The sequence below is a fragment of the Squalius cephalus genome, assembly GCF_949319135.1.
Source record: "Squalius cephalus genome assembly, chromosome: 1".
NCBI lineage: Eukaryota > Metazoa > Chordata > Actinopteri > Cypriniformes > Leuciscidae > Squalius > Squalius cephalus.
In genome coordinates, this window is record NC_137122.1 from 2,290,266 (window position 1) to 2,306,378 (window position 16,113).

At 37.2% G+C, this 16,113-nt stretch overlaps 1 protein-coding gene across 5 annotated transcripts in view; it reads left to right on the top strand.

Moving 5' to 3' along the window:
- Positions 1-815: 815 nt before the first annotated feature.
- The window catches only part of LOC307169720 (uncharacterized protein), a 33,065-nt gene continuing 17,767 nt past the window's right edge, over positions 816-16,113 (top strand). Inside the window, exons 1-5 of one of the 5 annotated variants that reach the window (XM_079890509.1) lie at positions 834-862; positions 3,494-3,668; positions 5,684-5,998; positions 6,096-6,179; positions 6,306-6,434. In XM_079890509.1, coding sequence (XP_079746635.1) covers positions 3,608-3,668; positions 5,684-5,998; positions 6,096-6,179; positions 6,306-6,434 — 589 coding nt within the window. In that variant the 5' untranslated portion in view covers positions 834-862; positions 3,494-3,607. Of the gene's footprint in view, positions 863-2,928; positions 3,669-5,683; positions 5,999-6,095; positions 6,435-16,113 lie in introns of those variants that run through there. The other 4 variants (XM_079890505.1, XM_079890507.1, XM_079890506.1 and 1 more) reach the window with 4 other exon arrangements.

Genomic DNA, 16,113 nt, shown 5'->3' on the forward strand with positions numbered 1-16,113 from the left:
TCATGAAACGCCTGCTAAAAAAAGCCGCTGAGACAGATGAAGATCCATACCTGGCTGTTCTTAACTACAGAGCATTGGAGAATGGCCTTTCACCGGCGGAAATGCTCATGAATAGGAAACTGCGGACAAAGCTTCCATCAGCGAAGCATCACAAGGTACAGAGTACACTGAACTCTGCGAATGAGAGGCAGGCGAGGTATTACAACAGAACAGCCAAGCCGCTGAGTCCACTAGCTCAGGAAGAAGTAGTGCGGGTGAGATGTGATGGACAGTGTGAGAGACTACACCCAGGTCATACGAAGTGTTGACAGAACATGGAAAGATAATGAGGCGGAACAGAAGACTCCTGCTGAAAGTGCCTCAGAGAGACACAAGAATCAAGGAAAGTGACTCACATGACCTGGAAATCTCTAAGCAATGTGAACAATCAAAAGTGCAAGGCAAGTTATCAGAGACTGATGAAGAGAAAGACGTTGAGACTCAGACAGAACGTCCAAAAAGACAAATTAAAAGACCACAAAGACTGATAGAAGAAATGTGAAGATGTGTTCAGATAACAGATAAAGTTTTTTGTGTGTAAAACCAGGGTAAGCAGAGATTATAAGGGAAGAATTTTGTTAAACTTTCACATTTAAGTGGAGACAACTAAGAATTGTAAATGGTGGAATATAAAGAGTTATTTGTATTATTTTGAAGGAGGATCAAATATTGTTTGTGTATGAAGTTAAAAAAAGAAGGGAAGATGTATTGATATGTGTTCCATGCTAACTGGGCCACTAGATGGCAGTATAAAGCGGCAGTAAGCCAAGTTCAACACTGTGTGTTATTGAACAGAATAAAAGCGTTCTGATAACAGTACTCGGTGAGTGAGCCTCGTCAATACAAGGATACTTTAATATCTCTATTAAGTTCACCACCATTCATTTCAGTTTATAGGCTGTCAGATGAGACCATCTGTATCAGATGAGTATTTTACTGTTTTAAACTTTGGAACATAAAATGCTGATCCAGTACGACCTATCTCTGGATTTCTTGATCCATCTGTGTATATTGGAAGAAATGCATAATAAACTGTTCTGATATATTCAATTGTATAGCTCTTAATGTCAATTTGTCCTTTTTTAACACTCTCATGAGTTTGTAAATCAGCTTCAGGTTGGCTAATAAACCAGGGGGGTATTGGGGAAATGGTTACAGTTAGTGAAAATGATATATTATTTAGCGACATTCCTGTAGCCCATTCCTTTGCTTTCCATGCAATACCTGTTCCTGTTAAGTTTATTGTCTCCCAACTCCCCTCTATTATTGCTTTTGTAAAATGTTCCTGTTTATGCCCTTGTAAATTGATCCAGTAAGCAACAGATCATTTGTGGCGTCTTATTTCTAATGGGGACTCTCCTGTTTCCACTTGCATTGCTGAGATTGGAGTTGTTTTAATTGCTCCTGTGATGCATCTTAAAGCTTGTGCTTGAGTTAAATCTAACCTTTTTAGCATATAGTTGATGCAGATCCATATATAATGCATTCATAATCCGAAACGGATCGTAAGAGAGCACAGTATATGTTGATCATAGATTGTTTATCAGTCCCCCATTCTTGGCCTACTATACATCTCATCAGATTTAGTACTTTGCTGCATTTCTCTTCAATATATTTGACATGAATTTTCCATGTTAATTTGGAGTCAAACCATAAACCTAAATATTTCAAATTTGATACCCTTTCTAGTGGCTGTTTATATAAATAAAGTTTAATATTTTCTGCAATCCTCTTTTTAGTAAAAAACTGACAACACGTTTTGGATATAGAGAATCTAAATCCCCATTCCACTGACCATTTCTCTACAATCTCAATTGCTTCTTGAATTTTTTGCACTATATATTTAACATTTCTTCCCCTCTTCCACATTGCTCCATGATCTGCATATAATGCTGTTTTAATTCCTGGATGAATTCCTTCATATATATCACTGATCATTATGTTAAATAATACAGGACTGTGGTGTTCACCATCTGAGATAATGTATTGCCTACCTTGACTTGAATCGATCGTTTAAATAAGAAAATTAAAACCCAATTATAAAATCTTCCTTCAATTCCAATTCTTTGCAACTTTAATAGCAATCCTTCTCTCCACATCATATCGTATGCTTTTTCGATGTCGAAGTATACTGCCACTAACACCTCTTTCATCGCTAGAGCCTTTTTTACATCAGTTTCTAATCTTATTAGTGTGTCTAAGGTGGATCTACCTGGTCGAAGACCATACTGATCCGAGCTGTTAATCCTTTGCTTTCTAACACGTAATAAAGTCGATTAACGATCTGAATGTGGAAATGTCGTCATCAGAAGAATATGATATGGAAAGTTTCTGTTGTGCTCTAAAAGTACTAATAATATCGTTACAATGTTTACATGGTACAATAACTGGTAGGTTACTGTTTTTATTATTGCTTGACACAAATTTTCAATAACTTTATTGTGATTTGAATCTGAATATTTCGATAAATATTAGGTACAGATACATGTTAATTTTTCTCAAGAAAAATAACAATATCTCACCTAATGCTGTTAATATAATGCCCTGTCAGCTTTTATAATTATTAAAGGTTAAAAATAACAACTCAAATGAAATATAATAGGGTTTTTATTATAATGTTAAAATATTTTAATATAGTGCACATATTTAGCAAAATACTCCTCTAGCTAATTTGTCAACTAGCGTGCTATGGTCATTAATGTTCCTGAGGTAAATGTAACGTCACGTGTAGGTTATAGTGTTCTCCAGCTGTTATTGAGCTCTTCCGCGGGTTAAAAACACTAACTGATGGATATTATGTATGAGGGATTTACATTTCGGTAAGTTGTACTGTATCTTTCAACACACCTATTGTTCATTCGTGTTTATTTGCTATTAACTAGTAGTGAAGAGTAAGAGATGATCGGTTCAGGCGATACAGCGATCTGTCACGTCACATTTACAAGCGCCAAAACCGTATTTATTGTTGAATTTCGTGATAAAATGGACAGAATCTGAGAGCTGAGAGTGTGTTTCATATCAATAGTAGCCTTGTCTGTCGGTGTCAGTCCTCTTTGCTTCATGATTTTCCTCTGCGTGAGAAACTGGATGTGTGTCGTGAGAGCGAGTGAAAAGTGTCGATTGCCTGATTCTCAGCATTGGCAGCCCTGCATGAAGTCAAATTAATTTCCATAACACACCACTGAGGATTTGTTCTGCATGATATCAGCATTGACCAGCAGGTGTCGCTGTGTGCATTCAAGACCTGGAGACATCAACCACTTTTACACACATCAGGCTGGAAAACTTTAAAGCTTCATGAAGCTTTATCTCACCATCACTACCTTCAGGTTCACTCAGCTCAACAGTTATACGCTATATTAGCAATAATGATTATTTTGGGAGACATGGATGAGCTTTGATTGGTGGTTCCCATCATGCACTGCAACATTAGGCTTTATGTTTATTTCACCAGTGATGGTTGGTTGGTCAGATGAGAGGAAGTTAATAACCACAGGAGGAGCTGATGATGTTTAAAGGAGGAGCTGTAACTATATATAATGAAGAGGAGGACTGACAGAAACAGAAAATGGCTGATAAGTGTGATCTGTGTCTGCTGGGACTGATCATTCTCTCTTCACTTCTCACAGGTAAAGAAATCTGTATTTTCTCTAAAGACATTTAGTGGAATTAGTCTGGAAAGAGTTCATTTGAACATGCTCAGTTTATTCTTGCACACATTCACGTTGTGATCTCAGAGTTGTGTATTGATACACACAGATCATACTGTATTATTCCTGATACTGGACATAGTGTCACCAAACATCTGATGATGAAGAATTATCTTCATATTAAGAGTGTGTCAGTGATTTGAACAGCTCTCTGATAAAGACTAATAGTTTATTCTGGAGAGTGTGTTGTTTGCTTTAAGTCAGGGAAAATACTATGATTTAAAACTTCTGCTTTTTATGCTGGTGTGTTTTATGTTTCATTTATTAATATACAGTGGCGGGGCGTGCATTTCACACCTAGGCCTTCAGTGGAATTAATCCACCTCTTAATAGGCTACCATCATTATTACGCCACGACTATATAAACCATCAATATTATACATAAACGCAGTACAACAGGCTGTTGCATCACAGACGGTATCTCTCATGCAGCGAGAATTAATGCCATTACTAAAGCGAGAAACCCTAGGGGCCGTTCACATATCGCGTCTAAAAACGCGTCACTTTCTTTAAAAAGCGCGTCTTGCTCTAACGTTACTGTCTATGGTCTTGCTTGCGCTCCCATGGCGTCTGTCGTTGCTATGTAACCAGCCACAGCAGCGCCACACTAGCAGAAGCATCTGCTCTCGGTTTTCCGTGCATTTTGTCTATGATTTTTTAGTAGCTACCGTTTGAGTTCTCCGACCACGGAATTGTTTTAAATTAAATTCAATTCAATTTTAAATGAAGGCAAAGTGTGTGTTTTTGTGCAAATTATACGAAAGAAAACATTTTACCAAATGTTTCTTTTGAACAATAAAAATATAGTACATTTCTTTTCAGGTGATATATAGCCTACAAAGTATTTTTCATTAAAAAAAAAATATTTAAACCCACATTTATTTATTTTAAAAAGTCGATTTTGATAATATGAAAAAGTTTTTAAATAATATAATTTATGAAAATAAAAAATAAAATTTTTTCGATCATAAATTCACAATAAAACATAAATCATATTCAGCACAGAAAAAATGGGGCAAAAACAGGGCCCGAGTTAGCCAAACTAGTTGTTTTACTCGCTGTATAAACAAATGTAGGCTAAATAAAATGCATTATAGCCTACTCACCAAAACTGATTCTCTGTACACAAAATCCATTCTCCTTTCTTTTCTCAAGAAGACTTCAATTACACTGTTGTACAAGTCATTTGTACGTTTCAGTTCCAACAATTCCCTTTCTATCGCCATGGAGGTTAATGCTGAAAGTCGAGTCTGTCCAGTCTTATTTCTGTCATACGTTTTAATTCTCTTTAGGGCTGAGAATGTCCGCTCGACAGAAGCAGTGGACACAGGGACAGTCAGCGCCAAACATGCCAAAAAAAAGCTGTATTTAATCGCTATACATTCTTTTATATATTGTACTGTACAGATTCCGTTTGCGGTTTGCTCTGACTAGCTATAATAGCACGGGTTCTGACCATCCAATCAAAGGACGTGAAAAGGCTGACGTTATTCTAAGCCTTCTAGATGGCCCCAGTGTCGCCATCTCGAAATCTGATTGGTTGATTAAATCTGATATCAGTATCTGATTGGTTAAAGAGCACCGTTACGTTGCCATTCTTTTTAAGCAACAGGCGCCTGCACGATTGATTCTGAAGGCCTTAAGGCAGATTTATTTGATCGTGGCAACACATTGAGACTGAAATATGATTGGATAAAAGCTCTAACATAAAAATACACTACTGGAAGCAGCGCGACCAAGAAAAAAGCTATGAAATTAAGAGAATAGACTATTGGGAATCATTTAATACACATTCACAGGAAAAAAAAATATTACATCAATGCAAGCCAGTGATTCTGATAGTGTTTAGGCCAGCAGAGAAGGCCTTGCTGGCCCTGACGCTCCACCACTGTTAATATATATCATAATGATCACTGAGATATACTGTGTTTCAGGAACCAGTGGAGTGTATGATCATGTGTTCATCAGTCCTGGTGAAAATGTCTCTCTGTCCTGTAATAAAACTCTTTCTGACTGCAAATCAACTACATGGACCTACTATGATGGACATTCAGCAGGAGTTGAAATTATTACTGGAAGGATAAAGAATAAAGACACAGAGAGACATGAGAGACTGAGTCTGGAGTCTGACTGCTCTCTGAACATCAAGAACGTCACAGGAGAAGATCATGGATATTACAGCTGCAGACAATATGTGAATGGAGAACAACAAGGAACTGATGCTAATGTTTTTCTGAATGTTCTTCATGGTAAGTTTATGATTATGTGGTCAATTTAAAAAGGGCAGATTCTCCCTTTAAACTCAGATGATGATTGAAGAGTCTGTGATTTGTGTCTTGTGTTCAGTTTCAGTGTCTTCATCATCATCATCTTCATCATCATCATCCTCACAGACTGAGATCAGTCCAGGCCGTTCTGTGACTCTCTCCTGTCAGTTGTATTCTGTACTCATCTGTGATTATTGGGTCCGTTGGGGATATGAGGTGTTGTGGGTGAATCAGGCTGGTGTTGATCTGAAGACAGACTCCAGATATCAGATATTATCATCATCATCAGGTCCAGATCGCTGTATCATCAGTCTGACTACAACACTCCTGAATGAAGATGACAACAGAGAGTGCAGATGTCAGCTTACTCAGGGAAATCAACTCTTGACCTCAGTCAGATACACTGTCAAGTATTCAGGTGACAAAACACTCTTTTCTGACAGATTTGTGAAAACTTCCACAGATTGGCTCTACTCTTTCTGATGGCTTCATACGTTTTGGAGTTGTAAAATATTAGTGGTCAAAGTCATAATCTGCATAACAATCCTTATAATTCCCAATATTGGCCTCCTTCATGGGTCATACTAGCCTGGTAATACCAAACTCTGCTACTTCGCTTTGCTTCATAGACAGAGTCTGGAAGGGCAAAATTGAAAGGTGGGGGGGTGGGGGGTTGGTGGGTGCTTGTCTGAAGTTTAAAATCATTGGTTACCCATAAGCCAATCACATAACGTTTGGTTATGGCGTGTGTTATGTGCCTGCTCAGCCGCATCGAACTTCCACTGTAAACACATGTATGATGCGAAAACAAAACCATTGAGCGAAATACCAGAGTGAACATGGCTGTGAATGACTTTTGCAGATTATGTGAAGTAAATCTACGCATCCACGGTCCAATCAGCGTCTACGTCACGCTCTCAGCCCCGCCCTCTGTTCGCTGATTGGCCGGCTGTTTTCAGGCCGGAGGAAAACTGAGAGATAGGTCACTATCTCAGACTGAGTACAGAAGCGAACTGAAATTGAGCGGAAATACAAAGTCTGACGGCGCTCCACAATAGACTATGATCACTTCCTCACAAACTACATTTCCCATACTCACTGCCGGGACTCATCAGCACTCATCATCTCATTCACCTGTGACTCATACACCTGCAGCTCATTCACACACACCCATATAAACCTCTTTCATTCTTCAGTTCTCTGCGATGTATTGCCTGTGACCTCGTTTTGCTCTGTGTTCTCTCCATTGATCTGTTTGCTGTTGATTTAGGTTCAGGTTTATTGATATAGCCCATTTCATACACATAACGGTAGCCCAATGTGCTTTACATAATCATAATTAAGTAACAAGTACATAATTACTTCACAGGGAACATAATACAAAGAAAAACTAAATAAATAATTGTTGGATATCAGATGTTAAATACCCAAAGTTCGTCAGAGTTGTAGAAACTTGATGGCGTGTCTGATTAAAACACGGGACAAATACCAGTCCTTTGCTCTCCTTTATTTTCAGTTCAAGATGATTAAGTCTTGGGTAATTCACATGGCATAAAGATCATGGATTGCAGATTCACATGTTGTAAACAGACAGATGCCAACAGATGGACAGGATGGATTGGATGTACAAGATGGTTTTAAGTCACTACAAACGATACAATAAAGGAAATCAAACTCATATAATTCATCAAACATAACATGTATATACTCAAACCAAACAATTGAAATAAATAAATTCAAACAATACAATTGGCAAAACAAACTTACTTAACGCATCTTAAGGAAAGGACTCAAAGGACATGGTTGGGTCTCCATTCAAACACCCACACCTCACCAATGCAAAAGAAACAAAGGAAGGAAGTGAGGCCTACTTATAGACCTTAACCAGGGGGTGTATGGGTAATGTAGTGTACTCAATTTAGTAGTGTAGTCTACTTGGGATTGTGGGATATGTAGTACATATGTATATGGGAAATAAAGAAAGAAAAAAAAATTAAAGAAAAGGCCAAATTCACAACAATAATTACAAAAAAACCAAACAAAAAAAAAAAACCAAACAAAAACAGATAAAAACATAAGAGCTTACAGACCACAGGTACAAAGGAGGGTTAGTGGAAAGCATCATAGAAGAGTTTTGTTTTTAGTCTGGATTTGAAAATGGAGATAGTGGGAGAGGTCTTGATGTCTATAGGAAGACGGTTCCAGAGACGGACCGCATAGCAGCTAAAGGCTGCCTCTCCCTGCTTGGTACGGGCGCTGGGTTGTACCAGTTGGAATTTTCCTGCTGATCTAAGTGATCTTGAGGGGCTATATGTTTCAAACATCTCTGCTATATAGAGAGGTCCTTTACCATTTAGTGATTTAAAAACAAGAAAAAGGACTTTAAAAACTGGTAACCAGTGTAGAGATTTTAAAATTGGTGTAATATGATCTTTTCTTTTGGTTCTGGTCAATAGCCTTGCTGCTGCATTTTGGATCATTTGAAGAGGTTTTATTGTCTTTTTAGGGAGACCCGTGAAAAGACTGTTACAGTAATCCACCCTGCTGGTGATAAAAGCATGAATAAGCTTCTCTAAGTTTTTAACCTTCGCAATGTTTTTTAGGTGATAGAAAGCTGATTTTGTGACTGCCTTCGTGTGGCTATTAAAGCTTAGGGCCCCGTTTACACGATGGGAAAACGCAGATATTTCCCTGCGTTTTGGCCTGTCATTTACACGAAAACGCCGTTTTTATCCCTGAAAACGATTATTTCTAAAAACTCCGGCCAAAGTGGAGATTTCTGAAAACGCCGGTTATGTGTTGCCGTGTCAACTGGGACAAACGGGGTTTTAGGTTCTCAAACATCACATTATGCGCCAGAAAATGCTTATGTCATGTGAGCGCCCTATGTTTATAGTTTGTTTGGCTACTGTTTGATCATGGATGCTGTTAAGGTGGTACTCATTTTTACTTTTGTGAAAACAAAAGAAGAAAACAAATACTTTTGTGCAAACGCTTTTGGCCTGTTTGCATTTGCAAAACACAACTGCTGAACTATCGAGGAGCAGAGGCGAAGGAGTACACGAAAATCAGCATTTTTACAGCAGCTTTTCCTTCCAAGACGCCGGTACATTGCCTCCCAACGTCTGTTGTTTTGAAAGGAACTGGAAGTCGCTCGTGCTATTTGTTGTTGTCGATTTTGAGGATTCTGATTGGCTTGCATGGCTTTATCCTTCTCCCTACGCTCCCTCCCTCCGCTGCCCATAGGTTATGATGGCGCTCGAAGGCGAATTTATGCGGGTTGATGTAAACGACAACTTTTTTGAAAACGATGTTGTGTGCACGATGTTATTTTTGAAAACGGAGGGGGGGAAATATTCGTTTCTCTAAATACCCGGCTATGTGTAAATGTGGCCTTAGTCACTGTCAATAATGACCCGAGGTTCTTCACGATTTCCGCTACCTCAAAACCTTCCATTCCCAATAGTGTGGCAGTCTTTAGTCTCTGATCCTTTTTTCCAAAGATGATTACTTCAGTTTTGTCTGTATTTAATTTAAGAAGATTTTTAGCCATCCAGTCATAAACTTGATTAAGGCAATGATAAAGGTGTAAGGACCACCCATTGGCCCAACGACGGAATCCAACGGCCTGGCGAAGGTTTAATGCGTGTATGTCTTTTCAGCGATCCAGTGAAGTTCACTTAATTTATTGGAACTTAGTTTTAGTATTACTTTAGCTCTATGCGTAATCTGACTCCAATTTCAAATGATAATCAAATTTAGATCGTATTTCTGATTAGAAAATAATCATACATATTGGTTATGAATTCATTTAGATCTTTGATTATTCTGATTATCCCATACTTTCAATTATTCGTCCATTACGGACCTAGTGTCGCTTTGAGACATCACGTCGCGACTGCGCGCTCACAATCACAAACTAGCCAGTCCTGAAATAGTCAGAGGGTGCAGTGCAAGCATTTTACCCTATGCAGCACAAAGTCATGTGCAGGACTTTTACTCTCAGTTAGGTGTCCGGGCGGGGAGTTTCTTTTTTGAAAAGGTGAGGGAGACACTTGTTCTTGAGAAGCTGAAGAGGCTTGATGGCTCTAAAGCCACAGGATTAGATTCTATTCCATCTAAATTCGTGAGGGATGCCGCTGAGATTATTACTCCGAGCATTACACATATTATAAACAGGTCGATAGAACAAGGATGCTTCCCCAATGACCTCAAGATTGCCAGAGTGATTCCATTATATAAGAAAGGCAGTAAACTAGACCCTGGTAATTATAGACCCGTCTCAATTCTTGGTTGTCTGTCAAAGATAATTGAAAGGATTATTTTTGAACAGATTGATAATTACTTAAAATCACAAAACCTACTTTATGAGTTTCAGTCTGGCTTTCGGAAATCACATTCTACGGATTCCTGTTTATTGTTCCTAACGGACTATATAAAAAAGGAGGTAGATAATGGAAACTTCTGTGGCATGGTCATGTTAGACTTACAAAAAGCTTTTGATACAGTCGACCATGGTGTCTTAATGTATAAATTGAAAGCCATGGGTTTTAGTGAATTAGCACAGAAATGGGTGGGCTCCTATTTGGAGAATAGAACGCAAGTAGTGGACATTAGGGGGAAAATGTCTCAATCAAAAGGCATGGACTGTGGGGTACCTCAAGGGAGCGTTTTGGGTCCACTTTTCTTTTTACTATATATAAATGATCTAAAGTCTGCTTGTTCATGCAGTCTTTTTTTATATGCAGATGATTCTGCGATGGTTGTTTCTCACAAGGATAAAAATATGATTGAAAACGAACTTAGCTCAGCACTTCTAAATGTTAGTATGTGGATGGCTGATAACAGATTATCACTTCACTTAGGGAAAACTGAATCCATTTTGTTTGGAACAAAGATAAAGTTAAAGAAAGCCTCCAGTTTTAAGGTCCTAGCTGGAGATATTGTAATTACTGCCAAGGAATCAATCAGTTATCTTGGATGTATGTTAGATTGTAATTTATCTGGAGTAGGTCAGGCCCATAAGGTAATTACTAAAGTAAATCAGAGAGTCCGTTTTTTGGCCAGAATATCAAAGTTTTTAGATGAAAAAACAAAGCTAATTCTGGCAGGAGCTTTAATTCAGCCATATTTTGATTATGCGTGTGTATCATGGTACAATGGTGTCACAGGTAACCTGAAACATAGGCTTCAGACGTCTCAAAATAAATTAATAAGGCTTATTTTAGACCTTCCCATAAGAACTCATCTGGAATCTTCTCACTTTGAAAGAGTGGGATGGTTGAAAGTTGAGGATCGCGTGTCTCAGATGCAGCTGGGTATGGTACATAATATTGTTAATGGAGATGTTCCCAAATATTTTAGAAATTATTTTAAAAGAGTAAGTGAAGGTCACAGTTACTCCACTAGGGGTAGCTCAACAGATTTTGTACCCCCCAGATTTAATACGAATCTGGGCAAACAATCTTTTCTTTATGCTGGAACTATCCTTTGGAATCGGTTACCTGGTACACTAAAGACAGTACGAAGCATAGGCAGTTTTAAACAGGGTTTGAAAGTATGGCTTAGATGCCAATCATAGTTTTATTATATCATAGTCTATTTTTATTGTATATTTTTCTGTATAATATGAATGAATTTGTTTAACCCTCTGGGGACCAAGCTGTTTTTGGGGTCCTTGAGATGTTCTGACATGCCTTGATATTTGTGCTTTTTTCAGTTATTTATAAACATGTTAATGGCAAAGGTGTAAATTCACTCTATATAGCACAAACAGGGCTACCATAATATGCGAGCAACGTGCATGTAGATGTTTGTATTTTTAAGAGAATAATGTTTATGCGTGGTTATTGGAAAAAAATAAAATGAAAGTTGCTGATTTAAGAACACAAAACACATAATAAATATGTGTCCACAAGACTTTTGACTAATTGATGTTGTCCCTTTGAGTTCTAGCTTCAAAATTATGTGAAAATCATCCTGCCTGATTGTTCACATGAAACACTACATTGATTTAAACATTGTAAAACAGTTTTTTTGTCAGAAGAGGTTTATGCGTGGGAGTGGTAATGGGTCATCAATATTAATGAGATTCAGACCAGAGGTGTGACATAGACGCTCCCCCAAGTGTTAATGGGCCATCAGTGAGGCAGCCTGAACAAAGAATGAGGAGATTCAAATGTTTTGTTTTTCAATCTGTTTTATTGTAATTTTGTAAAAACAAAAGTAAAGGCAGGTATCTCACAGTAAATGCTTATGCCCCGTGGATGCGGGCTCTAAGCAAATCAAATGTGACCATATATTACATATATGTGACCTTTTATATTAACATTACCAATCAACAATTGTTATATTGTGCATGCATAACAACACATTTGTTGCAAAGCCACACAGGCACATATAGGCTACATTTGTATCATCACTAAGTATATAAACAAAATGTAACTAACATCTGTAAAATAGTAGGTAAATATGTACTTACTCTTTTTGATTTTTGTTGCTGCGTGTCCTCGTTGCAGTGGAAGGCGAGAGTGAACAAGCTACATTCCTTTTAAAAAAAGTTACAAAACATATGTAACATCAACCAATCTCCAAAAATAAATAATAAAGTCATACAGGCTCATATTATTAACACTAAGTATAAACAAAATTGAACTAACACCTGTAAAATAGTGGGTAAATATGTACTTACTCTTTCTGATTTCTGACTGTGTTGCTAAGCGCACTCCGAGTTGCAGGCGGAGGTAGTGATGAAGCTACATTCCTTTTAAAAAAGTTGAAGAATATTATTACATAAATATAACTATAGTAGCATTAGTCTATAATGAATTACTGATGTAAATAATTTTAGACGCGTGCAATAAGCCTATATGCGTGTCAATGGGCCATTACCGGAGAGGCACACCGCAAACATTAGCCTAACACATTTGTGCACTTCATTAACTGGGTATATTTACACATTTCAGCACATTTACACACATTTACAACTGATATTTGCGAGCATGCATCGTTAATGATAATGAGGCAGCATTTATATAGTCAAAATATAATCTAAACACCTACTAGGCCTACTTTCTAGAATAATTTCTAAATTCTATCTTTCATACATAATGATCTAAACATATCATTTAGGCTACACATACAAATACAAATTTCCTAACCAAGGGGTGTAGCATATGTACACAAAAAAACAAAACAAAACATTTTTAACGTTGAAATGGTACGAGATATTAAATTCATGGTATAGATATGCACTTTCATTAGATCGTGTTGAATAGGTAGATATAAAATGTCAGTACTCTGGATGGCAAGTCCACCCAGTATAATATGTAAGCTCATGTTTTGAATAGCTTGTCAATTAATGCAAGTAAGAATAAATACTTACTCATCCGAAATTCTATCCACGGCTGGATCAAGTCGCTCTTCAAAATACAAACGGTCGTCATCAGAGTAGTCGCGCTCCTCTTCTGATGAAAATCTGGACTCTTCGTCGCTAGTATCCAGGACGAACTGAAGGGCTTCCGCACCGGTGTACCGTGTCATCTTCCCAACGCGCAGGTGACGAAATGATGAAACTTGAAGCGTTTAATGCATTTGCTTGGGGGCGTTTACCTGTTTTGCATAGATGGCTTAGCACATTATCTTGTGAATAGCGCGCTCCGTGAGTAGGCGTGAACGAATTAAAGTCAATGAGCTCGTAATGAGCTCGACTGGAATCGCTCTCTTTTTATACAGATTACAGAAGCTGATAATATTTGTTTTTTATATAAATGACTTCATTTAACAGATGCGATCTCAAGCTTTATGCCCGTGGGTCTGTTTGCCTGTTTGACTGAATTTTCGCGGAGTTATAGATCATTTTCGAACGCGTTTCAAATGGGAGTTTACTGATAGAGAGAAGGCAGAAATCGCATCATGTTAAAGTTTCTTTATTTGTCAAAAAGCAAAACACTTTATTTTTATTGTGAGTATACAGAAAAAAAATAGAAACTGAACAGGATCGATTGATGTATAACACGAAAATTAAAGATCAAAATTAACAGAGCATTTTGTGTTTATTTTTCATTGCTAAAAAAAAAAACGAGCAAAACGCGCCGGCGCGTTTTTGGTCCCCAGAGGGTTAATGTATGAAAAATGATTGATGTGTGAATTGCTGCAACTTGTCCTTTCCCCTTGCCCTTATAGGGACCACAATGGAAATAAGTCTTTGGGCTTTATTGTGTTATCCCTGACTATTTATGTATTTTAATATATGACACAGAGTACTGTTTTCATATTTTTATATTTAAGTGGTCAAATAAAATCAATCAAACAAACAAGCCGTGCACTACAGACCCATAGGTGTATTTTTTTTATAATATTTGCAGCATACAACATGCTAAGTCAGGAGATAGTCAGAAATCAGAAGGTCTTCCTAAGATGTGCCCCATGGTCCATTCAAAGTGCCTTCAGTTTGATCTATCCTGGACAAAGATTTGCGGAAACACCAGACTACACATTAATCTACTAAAATGAATGATTTCTAAAACTTTAGAATAATTCAAGATGTAACATTTATTTGTCAGGTAAAAATGTATCATGCCAATTACAGAAGTAAATTATTAAAAGCCAATTCAGAAAATACATAACATAATTTACTCAAAGATGACTCTAAAAGTAAGTAATGTTTTCCTGACATCAGGGGATGATCCTGGTATAAGAGTCCCAAAGTATGCTCTGTCCCCTTGCCTTAAATACCAGATCAGTACAGAAGGGGGTTATACAAATGTTGTTTAGAGTTGTTTTTTCCTATCCATGTACCCCAGGGGGGTAGCACCTGGTTTCTTGAGATATCGTAAAGAGATATCAGCCAGAGAGGAGATACAGGCTTCTCCTAAGTTCTCAATCTTTTTCATTAAACCAATGACTGCAATGAAATTAAGACCATTTTACCAATCGCACTGCAACCATTAACCTGTTAAGCTTCACCAGTGCGTCGGCGCACTGAAGCGTTTTTTTATTTATTTAGTTAAAAATTACTATCAGATTTAATGTTATACATTGACAAACTATACATCATTAAAAAGATATAAGACTCAAGTTTCAGTATTTGACCACTATTGTATTCTGAAAAACTTATAGTGACAGTTATGTCTTAATTTGTGTCAGGAGTTATGAAATGAAAAAATGAGTCGATACCTTTAATATGAATTATGCGCGTCAACCGCTCCCATTCATAAAAAACTCCCGTGCTGTCGTCATGACAGCGATACACAAAACAACGTCCCTCAGGGCTTTAGCTCAAAAATGTGCAGATTTGGAGAAATATTGATATATTTTCATAGGTTTTCATCAGATTTCTATAGACAGGAATAATATTTATTGAATTTATGCCCAAATGCGTCGATGTAATCATTATGAGCGCTGGATACTGTGAATGTGATGTATTGTGTTTTCAATCCATACCAACAGCCTGAGGGCGCTACATGCACAATAATAGTCCATATTTATAGAACATGAAGAAGAGGCATGATCATGTGACATTCCAGGAAGTCTCGAACACATTCAAAGCTATCAGAGATCGTTGTAACATGTTTTGAAGACAATAAACATGATTGAAATGATATTTGGTTTACCTGTGTTCTTCGAGTAATGTCAGGTATTTCCATAATAATAGATTATATTTATAATGTAATGCTAATCGATATAGACTTTATCATTGTGCAGAATAAAATATATATATATATTTTCTGTCTGATTTTTTTATCTGAAGCGAAATTATATCACAGAAGATTATTTAAAACACTCGACTTGCGTTATAAATTAAGTTTGGAGCACAAACATGGTTTTAATCTCATGAATTGTCGTGTATTGATGGTGTGCTAAGCTAACATGCTAGCTAGCCCTAGGTGCACCTGCCACATATAGCAGTTATCCTTTTATGTTTTTTTCTAAATATGCTTACTGAAATTCAAGCAGGGCATTTGATCCAGTTTTTAAATGTTAAGTGAGAACTTTGATAAAAGAAATTAGGGATTGAAACCCTATGAATAGCTTGTGAATAGCCAGTCGTTAGTAACTATAATGCAGACAAAAGAAATGCATATTTCGAGCCATAA